Here is a 17,544-nt window from a genome sequence, read left to right as displayed (position 1 = left end):
GGAGTGTGTGAAAAAACGAATGTACTACGAAGGTTCTGCTGAGATTTAAAAAGGAATGAACACGCAGAAGGCGTAGAGAGAGATGTTTAAAAGAGCGGATATGAGGAGAGGCAAAGGATGAAATGGCGAAAGGACGAAAAGGCAAAAAAAAGGATACTATTGAGCCAACATCGTAAAGCTAGGAAAGCACCGGGACTAAACGAATAGCTCAGGTGAGTAGCATATTGATTGGTTAAGGAGTAGTTATAAGTGGAGACAGAACCCTTTATAGATCCACTTGATACAGTATTATTGGTTGAATTGGCATCCTTTGGTAGTAAGTGGGTCAGGGTGGGTCATAAATGGAGACACTCATTTTAAGGTACCAGACAAACAAGTTCCTTGATTGGTGGATATACTCGGCGATTTGAACGGATTTGAACTCGTATTTTGTATTGTATTCTTTGTTTTGTTTTTGTTATTTACTTATTTCTTAGTCTTATTCTTAGTCCTTTTACGACGTACTTTGTAGTCGTTCACCCTTTTCATTTCATTTAATCCCTTAGCTTCTATTTCCCTCGATCTAGTCTACTTCTAGTTTACCAAGATTTTCGGTTCTCGGTACTCGGTACTCCGCACTCTGTACCCTGAACCCTTTGTGTTACTGTGTACTGGAGGACGGATTACCGTAATTATGCCCAGGTGGCTGAGTATTGGGTCTCCACGCGACTAGGTAAGCTTAGGTTCTAAACCCGACTGTTATTGATACATCGCGTGTTCATATTAAAAAAGCCGCTTAAGCAGGGGTTTGCGATTGCGGGGCTGTCTTGTCCAATAGGCCACTTTCCCCAAGCCTCATAATCACTTCCATTGCCCGTTGGTCGTATTCTTCCTTTTGTCGATCCAATAGCTGTTCAGTGTTAGTGTATATAATTTATTATTCAAATTAGGAATGGGACTTCTCACAGCTGCATATAGTCCCTTGCGACCCCTCTTCTCCTCTTTGCCTTTGCCTTTGGCTTTAGCTTTACGGGGCACGTCGTGGGAGAATTTACACTCGGATCCACGGTTGCATTTACCACTTGCAAAATTGCGACAAGCGATCTTCTTTCGAGCAGGAAGAATAATCTTCTCTGGTCCCCGCTGGCGTGAACTTATTTGCTCCGGCTCTTCATCGGAGCTCGCCTCCGAATCCGAATCCGAGTCAGACGGGTCACAGTCAGAGCCGCTAGATGATGTCCAATCGCTGACTGATCCATCGTTAGCTTCTGCTAAATGGTCCAATGAAAGAGTCGCGGAATCAGCATTGATATCCAGTAGTTCCGTGGGTTCAGTAACCACCGGCTCCACCACATCAGTGACATCAGGCGATGTCGACAATGTGGGCTGAGATTCGACAGAAGTACCAACACTAGCACCAGCACCAGCACCAGCACCATTGTGGAGAGGCGGATCTTGATCCAGTCCCAGCTTCTTTCGAAGCTTTTCCAATTTGAGTAGCGCGGCTTCCGCTTTCGCCTCTGCTTTCGCGAAGTGGTCCAGATCACGTCGCATTTTGTCAGCCTTCTTATCGGCTCTTTTCTGGGCTTTTACAGCCTCAACCGCTGGGTCTTCTCCCTCCGTCGCTGGTTCAATCTGTGTAGACTCCTCTAGCTTCTGCTTTTTCTTTGTCGCTAACCTCTCCACCTTCGCAAGCTCCTTAGCAACTCGAGCTTTTTCAATCTCCTCATTCTTCTCGTCGATTCGAGCTTGCGTAGGGTACCTCTTTTTGCGCTCCGCAATCCACGCAGCAATGTCGGATGAAGATTGAAGGGTCTGGACCCGCCCATGATGTCTGAACTGTAGTAGACCTGAATCGTTAGAGAAACCCACAGCTGCGGACTCATCATCCATCTCTTCCTCACTGGACTCATGCTCTTCGGCATTCGGCGTCAATCCCAGCTGATTGTACTTCCTCTGGCGCTTCTTAGGCTTGCTGACATCTTCTGCCGGTGGTGGTTTGCATGGAAGAGGATTGCCAAAGCTGGGGACAGCTGGCGCTGCCGGGGTTCGAGGGACGGTCGAGCGAGGTTTAAAAGCAGCGCCGTGGTCTCGTTTGTTGTTGCCTTTTTTCCCATGCTGATACTGCCCGGATCCTCGCTGTCCGTGTCCTCCTCGTCCGCGCATTCGTGGTGGTCCTCCTGTATATTGACCGGGTGCAGCAGGAACCTCAGCACCCCAATGAATGGGGCTCATCATGGCTGGGGGATTAGGCGCATGTTGATTTGTGGGTGGGTATATAGATGTGCCAGGCGTAGAGTAAGGAGCGGTGAACCCTTGTAGTTGCGGGAAAGGAGCCGAACCAGCGGACTGAAATGTCTGAGGAGGGTAGGGATTATGAGCTGGAGGATGTTGAAAGTTGGGTTGAGAGTATGGGGGGATGTACGACGTAGACACCGGTGCAGGATAGCCATAATTTGGCTGCGGATAGTTATAGTTTGGCGGTGTTGGAGTTGGAGCTTGATATGGTGCTTGTCCTCTATTCTGAGACTGGAATCCACCGCGACCTCGATTTCCATGTCCCCGACCACGTCCTCGAGCTCCAGAGCCACGATGGTTCCACTGTTGATGGGGTGGATGGGTGGGCTGCTGCTGTGTTCGAGGGGGAGGAGGAGGAGGAGGGAAAGAAAATCCTTGGGCACTCATCACTGCTTAGCCTCTTGAGAGGTCCCAACCAAAAGTATTTTTTACCTCATACTCCCGAAGCTCATCGAAATTTCAATTTCCGCAACCGCGATTTTCTGACGGCTTTTAGAGTCACGTGACCCAAGTTACCGCTCCCTCATGATTGGCGCAGGTTTTGCCCTTCTGATGTAGAAAAGTTGATGAGCGCTTCTGCTCTTCTCTCTCACTGAATTTGTCACTTTATCAATCTCCTCTGGCTTTTTGCCATTTGATGCCATGTTTATCATTGTATGTTCAGATTGTGGAGCTTCCAAATTTCAATTCACTGACTGCGGTAGTCAACCATCGCGGATCTCATCCCGATCTGTCCTGAGGACTTTGATAAGTCCAGTGCAGTGGCTATCGAGGATAATATTAATGCCAAATATGCCAATAAGGTCCGAATTATCTTACTATCTCTGATTCCATTCACTAACATATCGATAGGTTATCCAAGAATTGGGCCTTTGCATGAGCTTCTATTGTCTATTGGAGGCCTCTGATGGTCTAATTGGCCATGGAACTGGAATGGTCAATGCAAACGGTAGATCCCCTAGACATTAGAGTGGTCGTTTTATCTTCACTAACGTAAAGAAAGTAACATTTGACATGATTGTCTTTCGTCCGCACAAGGGCGAGATCATGATGGGCAAAATCTCCAGTGGAAGCGAGAAGGGAATCAAAAGTGTGTATTACCAGAATCATCAGAACTACCAGCACCGTTATGTACTGATATATTTCTAGTTACCATGGAATTCTTCAGTGATATTCTCATCCCTCCTAGCTTGCTCATGGAGGGCGCTAAGTTGTGAGTTCCTCTCTTTACCTCTATTGATATGGTCATGACTGCTAACTTAGGTACAGCGACCATGCGGAGCAAGTCTGGACCTTCCAACCTGAGGATGGACCCATCATGTACTTTGATGTTGGAGAGATTGTTCGCTTCCGTGTTGAGGCTGAGGAATGGAACGAGCAGAATCCAAATGCGCCAGATGTCTTTGAGGATACCTCAGAGATAAAGCCTGTTTCCTACTCCATCATCGTACGTCATCTTTCTGCTTGTATTGACTTTGACTGTACTGACTATCAAGCAGGGCTCAATGCAGTTGGATGGACTTGGTCCCGTTGCGTGGTGGTGATATTTCTTTTTTGATTCCCGTCTGATATCTGAAAACCCGCATATGGATGTGGTGTTGATTGATCTTCTTTCTTTTTACGTTTCCATTTCTATTTTACTCCTCATGAGATACCCAGACCAATTCTATCCCGAGGTCATGATACTTTCCAACAGTCCATTCTTGTATGTTCCGATGATTAGTGATCAATGTTGAATGTAGTTAGATGTAACGTTCACGGGCGATGACTGAGCAGTACCCAGATAGTCTACTGGTGAACACAATTGGCTGTTGATGAGACCATACGGCTCTAAAGCACGACACTATCCCGGATGGAATGGTCATTATATCAGATATGATCGGGTAAAGACGAGAGCGGTTAGAATCGGCCTGAAGAATGCATGGTGGAGCTTAATCCTATTCTCCACCACTTGGGTTGCATCAATCCATTTTAAGCCCCATAAAAGTATTAGATATTGATAAATTTAGATCTTGAATTCCTCTAATCCCCAGATCCTAGATGGTGTGATATGCAAGGTTCCATCTTTCTGCAAGGTTCTGCTTGCTAATCAGAATCGATGTGGATCCGCCCTCATCACATATCTATATCTACTTTGTACATCTCATCTCTTCTTTTCGCATCCCTTCGCATCACTTCGCATCACTTCGCATATCGATTCTTCATTTTAATTACACCTGCATAATGGGTTCCTTCGAAGACTCTCCTTCAGAGAAGCACCGGTTTGGAACATTAGCTGTTCATGCCGGCGCCCCTCACGACCCAGTCACTGGCGCTGTCATTGCTCCGGTAGATCTCTCTGCCTCCAGAACAAAGAACTAAGAACTGTCAGACTGACGCGCATAGATCTCACTATCAACTACATACGCGCAGACGAGTGTTGGCAATCCTGTCGGTCTCTATGAGTACACCCGCAGCGCAAACCCCAATCGGTTAGTAAGGACGATAAAGATAAGAGATGCCGAGGCTAATTACAACCCCAGCGATAACTTCGAGCAAGCCATTGCTGCTCTCGAGCATGCCAAATACGCTCTTGCATTCTCCTCCGGCTCTGCTAGCACCGCCGTCATCCTACAGTCCCTCGCTACCGGATCTCACGTTATTTCAGTCTCTGATGTGTATGGTGGCACCCACCGCTATTTCACCAAGGTCGCCTCAGCGCATGGTGTAGATGTCACATTCTCTCCGGCGATTGAACTCAATGTCGAGGGATTGATTCGCCCCGAGACGAAGATCATCTGGATTGAAACCCCTTCCAATCCCACTCTAGGTCTGGTAGATATTAGTGCTGTCGCCGAAATCGCCCACCGCCATGGCATCCTGGTGGTTGTGGATAACACCTTTATGAGCCCCTATGTACAAAACCCGCTAGATCACGGTGCGGATATTGTCACACACTCGGTGACTAAATACATTAATGGCCATTCAGTAAGTGGATCTACTTGCATTTCGGAAATCAAGCCTACTAACTTTGATCTCAGGACGTCTTGATGGGCGTTGCCGCATTCTCATCCGAGTCTCTGAAAGAGCGCTTGACTTTCCTACAAAACGCTATCGGTGCCGTTCCCTCTCCATTCGACTGCTGGCTTGCTCATCGCGGTCTCAAGACCCTGCACCTGCGTGCCCGCGAAGCAAACACAAATGCCATCACCGTGGCCGAAGCCCTTGATGCTTCTCCCCACGTCCTCTCGGTCAACTACCCCGGTCTAGACTCCCACCCACAGCGCAAAATTGCCATCAAGCAGCATCGCAACGGCATGGGCGGTGGCATGCTCAGTTTCCGTATCAAGGGCGGCCAGACCGCCGCTCACAATTTCTGCAGGTTCACCAAGATCTTCACGCTGGCCGAGAGCCTCGGTGGCGTCGAGAGTCTTTGTGAGGTTCCTTCTAGTATGACTCATGCTGGTATCCCTCAAGCCGAGCGTGAAGCCGCCGGTGTCTTTGACGATCTTGTGCGCATAAGCTGTGGTATTGAAGATTCCGAGGATCTAAAGAATGATGTGCTGCAGGCGCTGGATCTTACGGTGGCCGAGTCCAAAACTAATGGCCGGGCATGATTCAAGTTTACAATTTTTATTTCCCTTAGCGATGAAATTACATTAGATGATTTCCTGTGGATATCAAATTTCCTGGAATCGGGATTAAAGATTCTCAATCGAAATATGCCATTCTGTCTAGCAAGTAGTCTCTTTTTCAATTTGATAGATCTTAGGAGCATTCAGCAAAAAAGTCAACACTCAGGGCTTTTTTATCCCTTCAAAGAGTAACCAAGTACGTAACCTGCTGCACTGAATGACACAGTTCATTTCCTCTATTTTGCCACTTACTGCCATCAACGACCATAAGTGTCAAATTTCAATACGGTGTCCTTCGACCTGACTCGCTCGTCGCTACTTTTCAACACGGCATATACCCATCTTTTGACCGATTCCAAGAGCAGTTTGAGGTATTCCCGAATGTTGGAAGTCTGTATCTCGATCTTAGCGTCCTCGGCTTTGTCCTTAGTGTCGACTTTGGCATTCGAGCATTCAACAAACCAACGTTCATGACGCCGATGCCCATCACACCAACAATCACACTCTTCCACACCCTCTTCCGCTTCCGCAGCAGCTTCATACTTAGACTCTTTGAGTTCGACCTCGTAGATGTGGATGTCAACCATGTACACCACGATCTCGCTAATGGATTCACAGCCCTTGAGAACGGCATTCTCGATCGTATTCTCTGGGCTGGGGAATATCTCGAGTTTGGTCAACGTGAGGATAAGCAGATTAATCTCCTTGTTGATAGTTTCAAAGATCACGCGTACCTGTTCATCTTTCGGGAGGTGGTCTTTGGCGAACCAGAACATGATATCATCAAGCTCCTGCATGAAATCTGTAATTTTTTTGTTGAAAAGCAGCCCGTTACTGAGGTCTCTCCCAGGGAACTCCTTCAATTGGAAAGCGCAAGGTGGTTGGTTGATGTCGGTTGGGTCCGGCGCCGAGGCCTGGACCTGGGCTACCGAAATTACAACAGAAGAAGGGCGGCTGTCCTCTTCCGGGTAACTTTGGAGCGACTCCCCAAACCCAGGTTGTTGGTCTTTCTCCAACTCGACTTTCTTCGATTGCATATTTCCTTCATGTACCATGAAACGAACACCCCATTCATCAGCTTTACATGGCACTGTATCATCAACGACACGAACACCCCATTCATCAACTTTACATGGCACCATATCATCATCAATGACACGAACGTCCCATTCATCAGCTTTACATGGCACTATATCATCATGCTCATCAGCCCCAGAGTCGATATGGGAATTTAAGGACGCAGTGGTAACGGTGCTCGAATTACATTCTGTAGTATGACCGAAATCCCATCCGTAATTGTCAATAGGACAACTGCAACCCCACGAGGTGCGTGAGTTATAATTCTCACCTGGCACGTCGGGCTTAGCGAGAGAAGATTTCCCCAGCACCTGGAGCCTTTACAACCTCTTCTTCGGCAGGGACATCCACCTTGGAAATAGTCGTCATGGTGGCAGCTTGCTCCATGCGGGCAAGACAACCTCTCAACTCACCGATTTCAGCCATTATCGATCGCTTAATGTTTCCAGCCAAATGTGCAGGCTGTCTCTTCAGATCAAAGACCATAGCGGCCAGCTTATCACCAAACACTCTTTCTTGTCTAGACTGAGGTTAGAAGGCCATTCGTACCTTTTCTATATCTTTGATCTTCTTACCAAGCTCCTTGGAGATACAGTCATATTCTTTAAGATTGAATTCCTTCATGGCTAGAGTTGAGTCTGAGGGTTTAAGAGTGAGGAAAAGATGAATATATGAAGAGGGAGAAAGTGAAAGGTGAAGTGACTAGTAACATTATAATGATCTATGACAGTTAATGACATAACTATTTCTTGAGTCAAACTATTGCCGCACGTGATGAGGCTATTAACAAAATCAATATTTAAGTGATACATAAGTTGATATAACTATGAAGCTCTACTACCTAGTACAAAGAGACAAAGCGCTATCTAGAGCTCTGTTCCTCGGTCTTCTCTAATATGATAGAACCTATCAATTGGGAGAGATTGATAGTTATGTGAACCAAAAACCTGTATCACTTTATCATATGAAATTCAACAACACATGGATTTGATAATGATGCTTTGGCAGTTTTTCCAGCGAGAGTGGCTCACTGGGCAAGGTCGTTGCGGAACTTGGACGTTCAAGTTCCTCCAGCAGCGCTTAGTCTGAACTAAGCGCCTCAGAGCGGCTAATCCGATCAGTAAGCATTTTACATGAGCTTCTTGACTTTGCATAACCTATAGAGGTAATGATTTATTGTATTTTATTTTATTACAAGCTACTAAATAACATTTAGTCGTTTTTCTTTTTTAAAAAAAATGGGTCTTCAAGTGGGCAGTACCTTACTATAACACACTAGGCTAGTCCCATAACGTACCATAAACCGGCATTATCCTACTTCGTACTTACCTTTTGTAGCGACCCTATGCACTAGCTTCCGCAAAATCCTGAGCTAAGCCTAGAAAAGAGAGTCCGTTCGGCAAACCCCAACCAGGCGTGATAAATAACTCACGCCCTAAGTCCCCTAGGGCTGCGCCGGAAATTGGCGTGGACGGCGATTGGCCCTCTTTAGTACAGAGTAGATGATTCCACTACAAAGGCCCCACTGAAGAGATCCTGATCGGGATCATAATCGTTAGTAGAGAATTAGTACAGAGTTAGTATACAGCGCAAGTGTAGTATGGCAGAAATAATGTAAAAGGTTACCATCTCCCCTATTTCCTCTATCTCCTTTCTAGTCAATTGATGTGCTCAGACTTTGAAGATCTTCCTACCTTTTTTGCCCATCTGCGTGTTCCTGTCTATTTCTCGCCAATATCTGGATAAATTCACGATAGTCGATCGATCAGCGTTGATCATGTGGGGAACCGCGATCTTGCCGCTCGTTGTCTTGGCCGCTCTGCCAAGTGCCAATGCCATCATTTTACACAAGCGAGACGATCCCGCAGTGTTAGCACTCCCAATTGCCCGTAGTGAACGGTCTCAATCGCTGCAGAAACGCAGCTCCAAAATCGCCAGCACAGCTTTATATAATGTGGTACGACATTCCAGTTACGAAAGTCTCAATGTAGAGCACTCAGTGATACTGGGTAGGAGTACTAAATCTTCGGATAGGAAAATATGTATTATATGGTGAACATCACCATCGGCACGCCGGCTCAGAATCTCTCCCTCAGTCTCGACATCGGTAGCAGTGATATCTGGGTTAATGTCCCAAATTCCACATACTGTGCAGCAGATGATGATCCCTGCTCCTCGACCGGCTTGTTCAATCTTGAAGACTCCTCCACCTTTGAATTGTTAGATTATGAAATGAACGCCACCTATGTTAGTGGATTCTTGGCTGCAGGTCCCTACGCCACCGACACGCTGGTGATTGGAGGCGCCGAGGTAAAAAATATGGAGTTTGCGTTGGCCGAAGAAAGTCGCAATCCCCGTAAGTTTATGGATCAGAGAAAGAAAATACATCTGGCTAATGAGTGTATAGATGGTATTCTGGGAATTGGATATGCGGTAAATACTGATGCCGCCACCGCTGATGGCGAAGAATACGCCAACCTCCCCGAAGCGCTGGTCAAGAGTGGTGCCATCAAGTCGGCCGCCTATAGCCTGTGGTTAAATAAATTTGATGGCACTGGAAACCTTCTCTTCGGAGGTGTCAACAAAGCAAGATATGAAGGCGAGCTGCAAACTGTGCCTGTTTTGAAGGTAAATGACAATTACTATTCTCTTGAAATCGCCTTAACAGATATTTCTGTGAAGAGCACCAAGAGCACCAAGAGCTATGCGACTGGTCTTCCCTTGGCCGTCACCCTAGACAATGGCAGCCCTTATATCGTGCTGCCCAAAGAGTTAGTGGAACCCATCCACGAAGCAGTCGGCGCAGGATATTCCTCAACTGCCGGCGCCGCCTATATCCCCTGTAATATGTCCTCAGCCGACTATAATGTGACCTTTAGCTTTTCTGGCGCTAAGGTCACTGTCCCCATCAGCGAACTGGTGTTTGAAGATTACACAGAAGTCGGTTTCCCATCCGGTGACTGCATCTTCGGGCTTTCCTATAGTGAAGCCGGAGTGAATCTGATGGGTGACCCGTTCTTGCGCGGCGCATATGTGGTATACGATCTCGCCAACAACGAGATTTCCCTCGCAAATACCAACTACAACGGAGGAGATGATGATATTCTTGAGATCGGTACGGGCACAGCTGCCGTGCCTGGCGCGACGCTGATGCCCTCTGCAGTCACCTCGGCCACGGGTAATGGGAGCAGTGGAAGCACCGCCGCGCCGAGCAGTGAAACCGCAGTCTCAAACTCATCGGGGTCTGAATCGGGAGAAATCGCAGCATCTGTCACTGGTACTGCGACTGGAAATGCTAAGACTGGTGGCGCTTCTAGTACCCCCTCCAAGGGATTGGCATTGCCCACTAGCAAGCCGACCCATCTTCTGCCCGGTGTCTTGGGCGCTGGCTTGCTACTAGCATTGTAGAAACCTAAGTATTCCGGGTGTCATCACCTGGGCAGTAGTTCGTGTCCAGATATCATGTAAGTATAGGCTGTTTGATTAATTTATAAAGAACTTGGAATATGTTTTATTAGAGCTGAGAGAATTGGAAACCTTTTAATATTGCGAAAATTGCATGTGATTCCTCCGTCAATATCAAACGGAGTGTAGATTAACAATAGAGCTTGATTACAGAATATATTACTACCCACTAACATACGGAGGTAACCGCTATGGGTAATTTCCAACAGACCCTCGAACTGGTGTGGTTTGTGACCTTCTCTCCAGGGTTTTATGTAAACAACGACAGGATGCTCTTTGCTATTCAGTCTGATACTCAGTTAATTTACCGGTCTATGCCGGCATACTGCTAAGATATCAGTGGATTTGGATTGGATAACGCTCAATGACAAAGATACATTGTGGCTCATTTATACCGGCCCACGTCAAAAGTAGTGAAAAGTAATATAGTCGCCCTCAAGCATGCATCAGGACGCGTCTCACTCCTAGATTCTCTTCCTGAGCAGTCACACTGAGAATTCCTCTATCTTGCATTGCATTTTCCCATGTCTTTATGATGATTAGCACTGGGCCACACATACAGTTAGACCATTCCCACTTCCAACTTCTCTCCGTATAAATCTGTACGCATTAAGAACTTTATAAGTCCATCTGAGATGTTCCCAGATGTAGCAGTTATTACATCCATCACTCTATGATCGTAAACACAGTAACACCAAAGAGAGGTATGAAATTCTTGATCATGAGTCTTCTATACAGGACCAGGTTTCACCATGTAGCATTAAATTCTCTTGTGTTACCTAGCAGTGTGCATACCTGTGGATCTTCAATTGAATCTTGAAATTCCAGATCAACGAATTCAGAACTTCCAAGGCGTGGAGTCATGTTCTTCCTCGACTGAACAGAGCACATACCCTCGATCATCTAAGCCTCAAAACGCATCCATGATGTCGTCCACGATGCCACCGGCAACATCTAGGCTACGATCAGGTGATTACCGCCGCACTGGTCTCTACGCTGTGTCCCGTGGACCTATAAGTGCGAAGATTTTCCCACTTCCTTTTTTCTTTCTTTCTTCTTCATACATCCATATGCACGTGTCTTGATATACCAGTGAGGAGAAATCTGAGGTTATTATTGCTGACTGAAAGCTATCAGTTATACCTACCTGGCTGCCTTTGTGGGTGACCAAGTAATTTTTTCAAACCAGAATTGTGGTTTCATCACTCTCGTACTTTTTTCATTGCTTGATAGCCCTTGTTGGCTGCGGGTAGAGAAGGGAGGTTACTGAAGTTTGAAGTTGTTCTGACTCCTTTGAACCTTGGGTATGTCTCGACTTTCATAATAAAACTGAAATACCATTGAATATCTATTAGTTGTATTCTTCATTGAAAATTGAATTATGCAAGGTTTGTGTTATTTATCGAAAAGTCGTTTAGAACTGATGTTGCAAGGGCGCCTTGGCATCATGCATAAATCTCAAAGTATAGCAACCTTACTGAGCAAAGCCCCTTACCTAGTGAATATCGTCTCAATGTGAAAGGTGACTGTCTACTGTCACCTGTGTACCATGTACGGTATCTTTGCACAGTCCCATCGTTCAAGGGGCCTGGTGGTCATTACGCTTCCTGAATCGATGCGCATCGCCATTTCGATAATTCTGTTTCTGTTGCAGACATTCGCCCAGAGATGACACCTCCGTCTGTGTTGCATTGATCGTCTCGACCGGACATCACCATCGTGCATAAACTAGCGGCTTCTGAGAGACAAAAGAAGGTCAATTATGTAGCTTGGGAAGGACTTGTTGGGAGTTCAAGGCTATATAGTATAAGACACATGCCCAGCTGCCTTAGTACGTACTGAGCGGCTCTCAAAGAAGGTTGGAAGTGTTCTTTTGAAACAATCAAAGTCTGAAGACAACTCCAGTCTAAACTAAATCATTATGCCATCAATAATCCATATTGCCCTCACCACTACAGTTCTTACTGGACTCGTGCACGTCGCCCAAGCACAAACAAACATCACCTCGGCAGACTGCGCTGCCTCATCAGAATACTCAACCTGCAACAAGGATGTTGCAAGCAAGTGGAGTTCATGCTTAAGCAGGTGCAATGGGGATGCAGACTGTAGTGTAGACTGTGGCTGCAGTGCTCATCAGGAATATATCAATTGCATGGCACAATCTTGCTGGAATCAGGTACTTATGTCTCTCACCATTTCAAATCTATATCTAGGTACACGCTGACGGGGAATGACTAGGTATACTCATGCAACTACCAGCTTTTCGTACAGCAATACTTCGCCATCTGCCCCAGCGCCGCTGAACCGATCCCCTTCTGGCCAGCACCAGATCATGCGCCGAATCGCTGCTCATGTGATTTAGGCAAAGTGCTCCAGAATACACTGACAGCGCGTAGTGAGCAAGTCTCCTGCATCCTAAACGTGACCGATGAGACCATATCTTCCGTATCCGATCTGTCCGATCTGAACGATGTGGCTGATATATCAGAGACGGCAACCAACTGTGCATGTTGCGGAGCAAGCACCAGTATCTCAGCGTAAGTGATAAGAACAGAAACCAAGTAACCTACTCGAAGAACAGAACAGACTAACAGATATCAACAGCGCCTGGGAAGTATGTCCAGATACCGAACCAACCCTTGCAGGCGCAGACCTCTGGCCCATATTCTTCCCATCCGACTGGCCAAATCTATATACGTCAATCACAGACTTCACCTGGGACAGCTGCAACAACATGGACGTCACAGCATGCAAAAACACCGGCTTCAGCAACCCCTCAGGCAAGTTCTACAAGCCAGGCAGCTATCCTTCGAATGGAACTTCTTCTCTACGCAATGTCGGCGGTACGCTGAGTGCTCCGCCCAGTGGGACTGTCATCACCTGGTCGCAGTCATCCACTACTTGGACAGTCACTGCGACTGGGTATGATGAGAAAGCTGTTGCAAGCCAGAGTTCTTTCCAGGCTACTGCTACCGGGACTGCGGCTTTTGCGACACAGACGGGTAATGTTGCAGCTGGAGTGAGACCTGGCGCTCTTGTGGTTGGGGTTGTTGGGGTTTTGATGGTGATGTAGATGTGGGATTTTTTTCCTCGATAATGTTTGTTCATGTTCATGTGATGATAGATATGGACTTTTGGATGACGGAAAAGTAATTAGAGCGAGGGCGTGGACGTATGCTAATGTAATACTCGAGGTCCATGGGTTCGGAACAAGTTCAAGCGAGGTATATATTGAGCTTGATTAAAGTCGGAAGCTACTAGGATCCATGGTGTAACCATAGGGGTCGTCAATTTCACAGGTCCTCACATTCTAGTTGTAACCACGGGAAGTTTTCATATTGATTGATATCGATGTTGAATGTCAAGATCACTAGACTAAGCTAGGCCAATGTGATGCAAGAGTGGCTGATGAGAATTACACCACCTCAACGCCATGCGCCGGAGATGAAATTGAAAAAGAATACTATGACGATAAGAATATCAAAAAGGGAACCAGACCAGCTGAGAGCATCACTAAACCCAAGTAGGAATAACTTTCTTCAGGAACTTCATGAACTTGAAGAAACCCACAGCATACTCGGCATTACCCTGAGGATCGACTACACGCCCAGGGAAGGCAATACCGGCCCCATGTAAGCCAGGAATAACGGGGCCATTGCCGAGCTCATGGAAATGACCTGTTTCATGATCAAACTCCAAGGTGAGTAGAGATCCATTCTTAGTAAGCTTTGGCAATGGATCACGAGTATAGCCCACGGCCTGGACAATGTAACTGCATCCAGGAAGATGACACTGGTACTGAGATGATTCACGGATTACACCGCCAGAGGTATCGATCTTAGTTAAGAACTGACCAACCTCTGAGGTCGAGAGCTTATCATCTTCTAGTTGTGCGCGGGCAAAGTCGCCAGCATGGCCCTTGAGACCGGTGTTATCACGCAGAATCCAGCCGTCCATGACCTCGGCGTAGCGAAGCGGGTGGCGGGTGAACCATTTGATGCGTAATTGGGGGTGCGAGGAGCGGGCGAGCTGGAAGAGATTGAGAATAGCGAGGATGGCGCTATGTGACGCACCGACAACGGCAATGGTGGAAGGTGTTTGTGTAGGCAGGATTTCTGCGAGCTTGGAGGGCTTTAGAACGGTGTCCAAGTCCAGGGTCTGAGTATCGAGTCCGGGGACAGGGACTGGGAGGTTTGTTGGGTGGGAACCAGTGCATAGAATTAGGCGCGAAGTCTCAATTTCAAGCTCCTCGGAAGAATCATTCTGTTTAATGCGTACTGTCCATTGAGAAGGGCTAGAAGGCTGTATTCACGTCATCATTAGCCTTTATACGTGACTGGCGATCTTTGCAGAGGGATCAAGCACGAACCTTAGCTTCTAGATTAGCTGATGTGACAAAGCCATGGCAGGCGTAGACCTGCTTCATCTTCACGAGGCCGTCTGTGAGTCCGCGGACCATATCGGCCGCATAATGAAGGTGGCACGTCTTTTCCTGGTCTAGTTTGGCCATTGTAGAAAATGCATTCGGGAGGGGTGTATTATCGATTATAGTCCGGAATGGCTGGACAGCCGTTGCGAAGGACGTGAAGAAGGAGACCTTCGTATTGCTGATTTGGCTGTTAATGGGACGTCACCCGTAGTCTGGCAAGAGTCACCAACCTAGGAACCTCGCGGTATTTGCGATGAACTCTACCCGCTTCGAAACTGGGGTCGATCCAGGCTATTGTGCCCAGCTGGCGCTCCAGAAGATTTCCCATGACTGCCACACCGGCTGGACCGGCGCCCACAACCACAGCAGCGCATTTTCGAGAAGCCATCGTGAAAATTAGAATGAGTAGATCAGAGTCAGAAATTTGAGACAAAATATAGGAAAATGAGAAGATTTAGGATGGAGCGAAAGGGCAAAAAAAGATGAATTCATTCGGATCTAAAATACCAGGGCGTAAAACTGATCAGATGAGGGGGATTAAGCCAAAAGGGGGGGGGGTTTTTGGTTCTTCCGGTGTAAGCCAAGACTTCAGGAACGAAAAATAAAAATGGAATGTTGTCTCGGTTCACCACTGGGGCTGCAGATAACGCAACCAAATCCAGTCAGGAAGGTGGAACACTAAAAAGGGCCGAATTCTCCATTTTGGACCTTCTCAAACACTCTTTTCCATAGATCATGCCATATTCATTCTTGTCCTCGTAGTCCTCGCCCGAATCAAGTGTATCTGACACAGGCCTAGATTATTGACTTCCAATTGACCGCTTGTATTGAGGATCCTGATCGGCCGAGAAAACGTAGTACTGGGCGTACATGACTGACGCAGCTGCCCCACTGAAGGACTTTCCGTCTCGGCCTGTCGGCTACGTCGGTACCTAGATGAAGAGATGGGGAGGTGAGTCACTTCTCAAAAGGTAACAACCAGGTTGGTTCAAGAAGGCATGTCGGAGGGGGCTGGATGAGCTAACAGCAACATCATTGACAGCTTTCGGGTTAATTATGGGGGAAAAGGGGAAGAAAGTCTTCGAGGAAGCCATTTGCTCTTATACTCTGCTGTCTGCGTCGATTTAGTGGTCTTGGCGAAATTGCGTGATTGAGTTCTGCCTGATAATTTTGGCTCTAATACCACGTGTCATAGGCTAATGACTAAATGAGCACTATTTAAGTAAATATTTATTTTAAATAATAAATAAATTTAACTAACGTCGTATTTAAATATTTAATTAAATAACTACCGTAGTATCAGTAACTTCCGGGCAAAATGCTATTGTCCGCGACAATGTGGCCCAGTAGTAAAACAAAATGCCCCGTCTGTACAGGTCAGACCTACCAGTCATCGAATAAACTATTGAGCTTCTATACTTCGGGGTTGTGGTATGGAATATGCAACTACCTCCTGAGTCTAAGAATGTAACAGACTTAATAATCAAGTTTTATGGTAGTTAACTAGGGTTCCATAGCAGAACTTCCAGCTTTATTCTTGCTTCATGAAATATCGTTATGAACATTATTTACAGATGTTATTGAGTAGAAGATAAATTCCAAGTCAAGGAGAACAAATGGCGTATTAAATGCTACCTAAATACATCTATTGGATAGATTTCATTCAGCTCGAAATTTGACGGAGTTGGTGTGAATCATTACTGATCCTTGCGTGCTGCAAATGTTGGGCTGGGTAACATGGAATTCAAATGGCCCAAAACACTCGAACACTCGCACTATAAACATAATTCGACCATCCTGGGAACCTCGCCCGTGCCCACACGGCGATCGAGTCTCCAATCTTCATCTCCCGCACGCCATGTCCATCCAGTGTCAACCGACCACGGCCTTGGCTTCGCTCGATGCCAAATGCTTCATCGGAATCTGGGTGGACAGAGTCTAGATAACTCCAGGTGATGTTCACATTATGTGTTTCGTTGCTCCGAACACGATTCACCTGCAATTTATTGCCTCGTGGGAGAAGGAGTTCATCGTCTGGTGCATATGATTTCTCAATTTGGCCGCGTTCGTTATCTAGAATCTCATTCTCTGTATTCTCGGAATACATGCCCAAAGTATGGGCATTATGGATAACTTCTGTATCAAACCAAGTCCATGATTCATTATACATATCACCTCCTCGTGTCCCACCACCTCCTTGGTCGTGGGATGCGAGTTGAAAGACGATTTTGCGGCAAGGATGTTCGGATCGATGAGGAAGTGCTGAAGGAGACTCGGATTGTTGTAGAATCTATATCATGGAACTAGTAGTTAGTTGGCTTGATCTGTGAACAGATAGGACCTTGGATGAGAGACAAACAGCTCTATCGAAACAAAGAGGCACCGTCTTCATCAGAACTTGGTCCCGGTCTTTATGGATCACTCTACGTGTCTCGTCTTCCATGTGACACTCGGTCGAGGGCCAGTACTCGGCTTCATCAATGATGGCGTCAATCAATTCTACAGGAAGGCCTTCTTTGAGTTTCCATTGGAGAAGAAACCGAACTTTCAGCACATCAAATACACTAGGAAAGAACTCTGTAGCTTGGAATGATTTGTCGGAGGCGTCATCCGGGATGGAATCTCTGGGAGATCTTGGAAAAAGACGAGATAGAGAAAACATATTTTTCTTATTCTCTGCGT

At 46.6% G+C, this 17,544-nt stretch overlaps 8 protein-coding genes across 8 annotated transcripts; 4 read left to right on the top strand and 4 right to left on the bottom strand.

Annotated features, from left to right (window-relative positions):
* Positions 1 to 775: 775 nt before the first annotated feature.
* On the bottom strand, positions 776 to 2,651 carry N7495_002918 (CCCH zinc finger protein; the record flags this gene model as incomplete). The annotated part of the gene is made up of 3 exons (XM_057205587.1): positions 776 to 889; positions 946 to 2,439; positions 2,520 to 2,651. Coding segments are annotated over 3 exons (1,740 nt in total), but the record flags the coding sequence as incomplete, so codon positions are not given.
* A 268-nt stretch (positions 2,652 to 2,919) lies between these two features.
* Positions 2,920 to 3,821, top strand: N7495_002917 (DNA-directed RNA polymerase III subunit RPC25; the record flags this gene model as incomplete). The annotated part of the gene is made up of 7 exons (XM_057205586.1): positions 2,920 to 2,931; positions 2,982 to 3,080; positions 3,130 to 3,226; positions 3,281 to 3,367; positions 3,427 to 3,490; positions 3,547 to 3,724; positions 3,777 to 3,821. 7 exons carry the CDS (start codon positions 2,920 to 2,922, stop codon positions 3,819 to 3,821), a joined length of 582 nt encoding a protein of 193 aa, XP_057066193.1.
* Positions 3,822 to 4,500: 679 nt separating this feature from the next.
* Positions 4,501 to 5,873, top strand: N7495_002916 (cystathionine gamma-lyase CYS3; the record flags this gene model as incomplete). Its single annotated transcript, XM_057205585.1, has 3 exons — positions 4,501 to 4,605; positions 4,690 to 5,244; positions 5,298 to 5,873. 3 exons carry the CDS (start codon positions 4,501 to 4,503, stop codon positions 5,871 to 5,873), a joined length of 1,236 nt encoding a protein of 411 aa, XP_057066192.1.
* A 275-nt stretch (positions 5,874 to 6,148) lies between these two features.
* Positions 6,149 to 7,394, bottom strand: N7495_002915 (uncharacterized protein; the record flags this gene model as incomplete). Its single annotated transcript, XM_057205584.1, has 2 exons — positions 6,149 to 7,234; positions 7,293 to 7,394. The coding sequence occupies 2 exons, from the start codon at positions 7,392 to 7,394 to the stop codon at positions 6,149 to 6,151; spliced, it is 1,188 nt and encodes a 395-aa protein (XP_057066191.1).
* A 1,351-nt stretch (positions 7,395 to 8,745) lies between these two features.
* N7495_002914 (pepsin-like aspartic protease) lies at positions 8,746 to 10,376 on the top strand (the record flags this gene model as incomplete). The annotated part of the gene is made up of 3 exons (XM_057205583.1): positions 8,746 to 8,925; positions 9,003 to 9,324; positions 9,376 to 10,376. The coding sequence occupies 3 exons, from the start codon at positions 8,746 to 8,748 to the stop codon at positions 10,374 to 10,376; spliced, it is 1,503 nt and encodes a 500-aa protein (XP_057066190.1).
* Positions 10,377 to 12,354: 1,978 nt separating this feature from the next.
* On the top strand, positions 12,355 to 13,506 carry N7495_002913 (uncharacterized protein; the record flags this gene model as incomplete). The annotated part of the gene is made up of 3 exons (XM_057205582.1): positions 12,355 to 12,609; positions 12,672 to 12,970; positions 13,038 to 13,506. 3 exons carry the CDS (start codon positions 12,355 to 12,357, stop codon positions 13,504 to 13,506), a joined length of 1,023 nt encoding a protein of 340 aa, XP_057066189.1.
* Positions 13,507 to 13,946: 440 nt separating this feature from the next.
* Positions 13,947 to 15,250, bottom strand: N7495_002912 (uncharacterized protein; the record flags this gene model as incomplete). Its single annotated transcript, XM_057205581.1, has 3 exons — positions 13,947 to 14,735; positions 14,803 to 15,040; positions 15,093 to 15,250. The coding sequence occupies 3 exons, from the start codon at positions 15,248 to 15,250 to the stop codon at positions 13,947 to 13,949; spliced, it is 1,185 nt and encodes a 394-aa protein (XP_057066188.1).
* A 1,356-nt stretch (positions 15,251 to 16,606) lies between these two features.
* N7495_002911 (uncharacterized protein) lies at positions 16,607 to 17,524 on the bottom strand (the record flags this gene model as incomplete). The annotated part of the gene is made up of 2 exons (XM_057205580.1): positions 16,607 to 17,152; positions 17,222 to 17,524. The coding sequence occupies 2 exons, from the start codon at positions 17,522 to 17,524 to the stop codon at positions 16,607 to 16,609; spliced, it is 849 nt and encodes a 282-aa protein (XP_057066187.1).
* Positions 17,525 to 17,544: the final 20 nt, after the last annotated feature.

Source organism: Penicillium taxi (assembly GCF_028828555.1).
Source record: "Penicillium taxi strain IBT 34144 chromosome Unknown utg000002l_segment0_segment0, whole genome shotgun sequence".
Taxonomy (NCBI): domain Eukaryota; kingdom Fungi; phylum Ascomycota; class Eurotiomycetes; order Eurotiales; family Aspergillaceae; genus Penicillium; species Penicillium taxi.
Note: the sequence above shows the minus strand (reverse complement) of the source record. Positions and strands in the feature narration are given on the sequence as shown.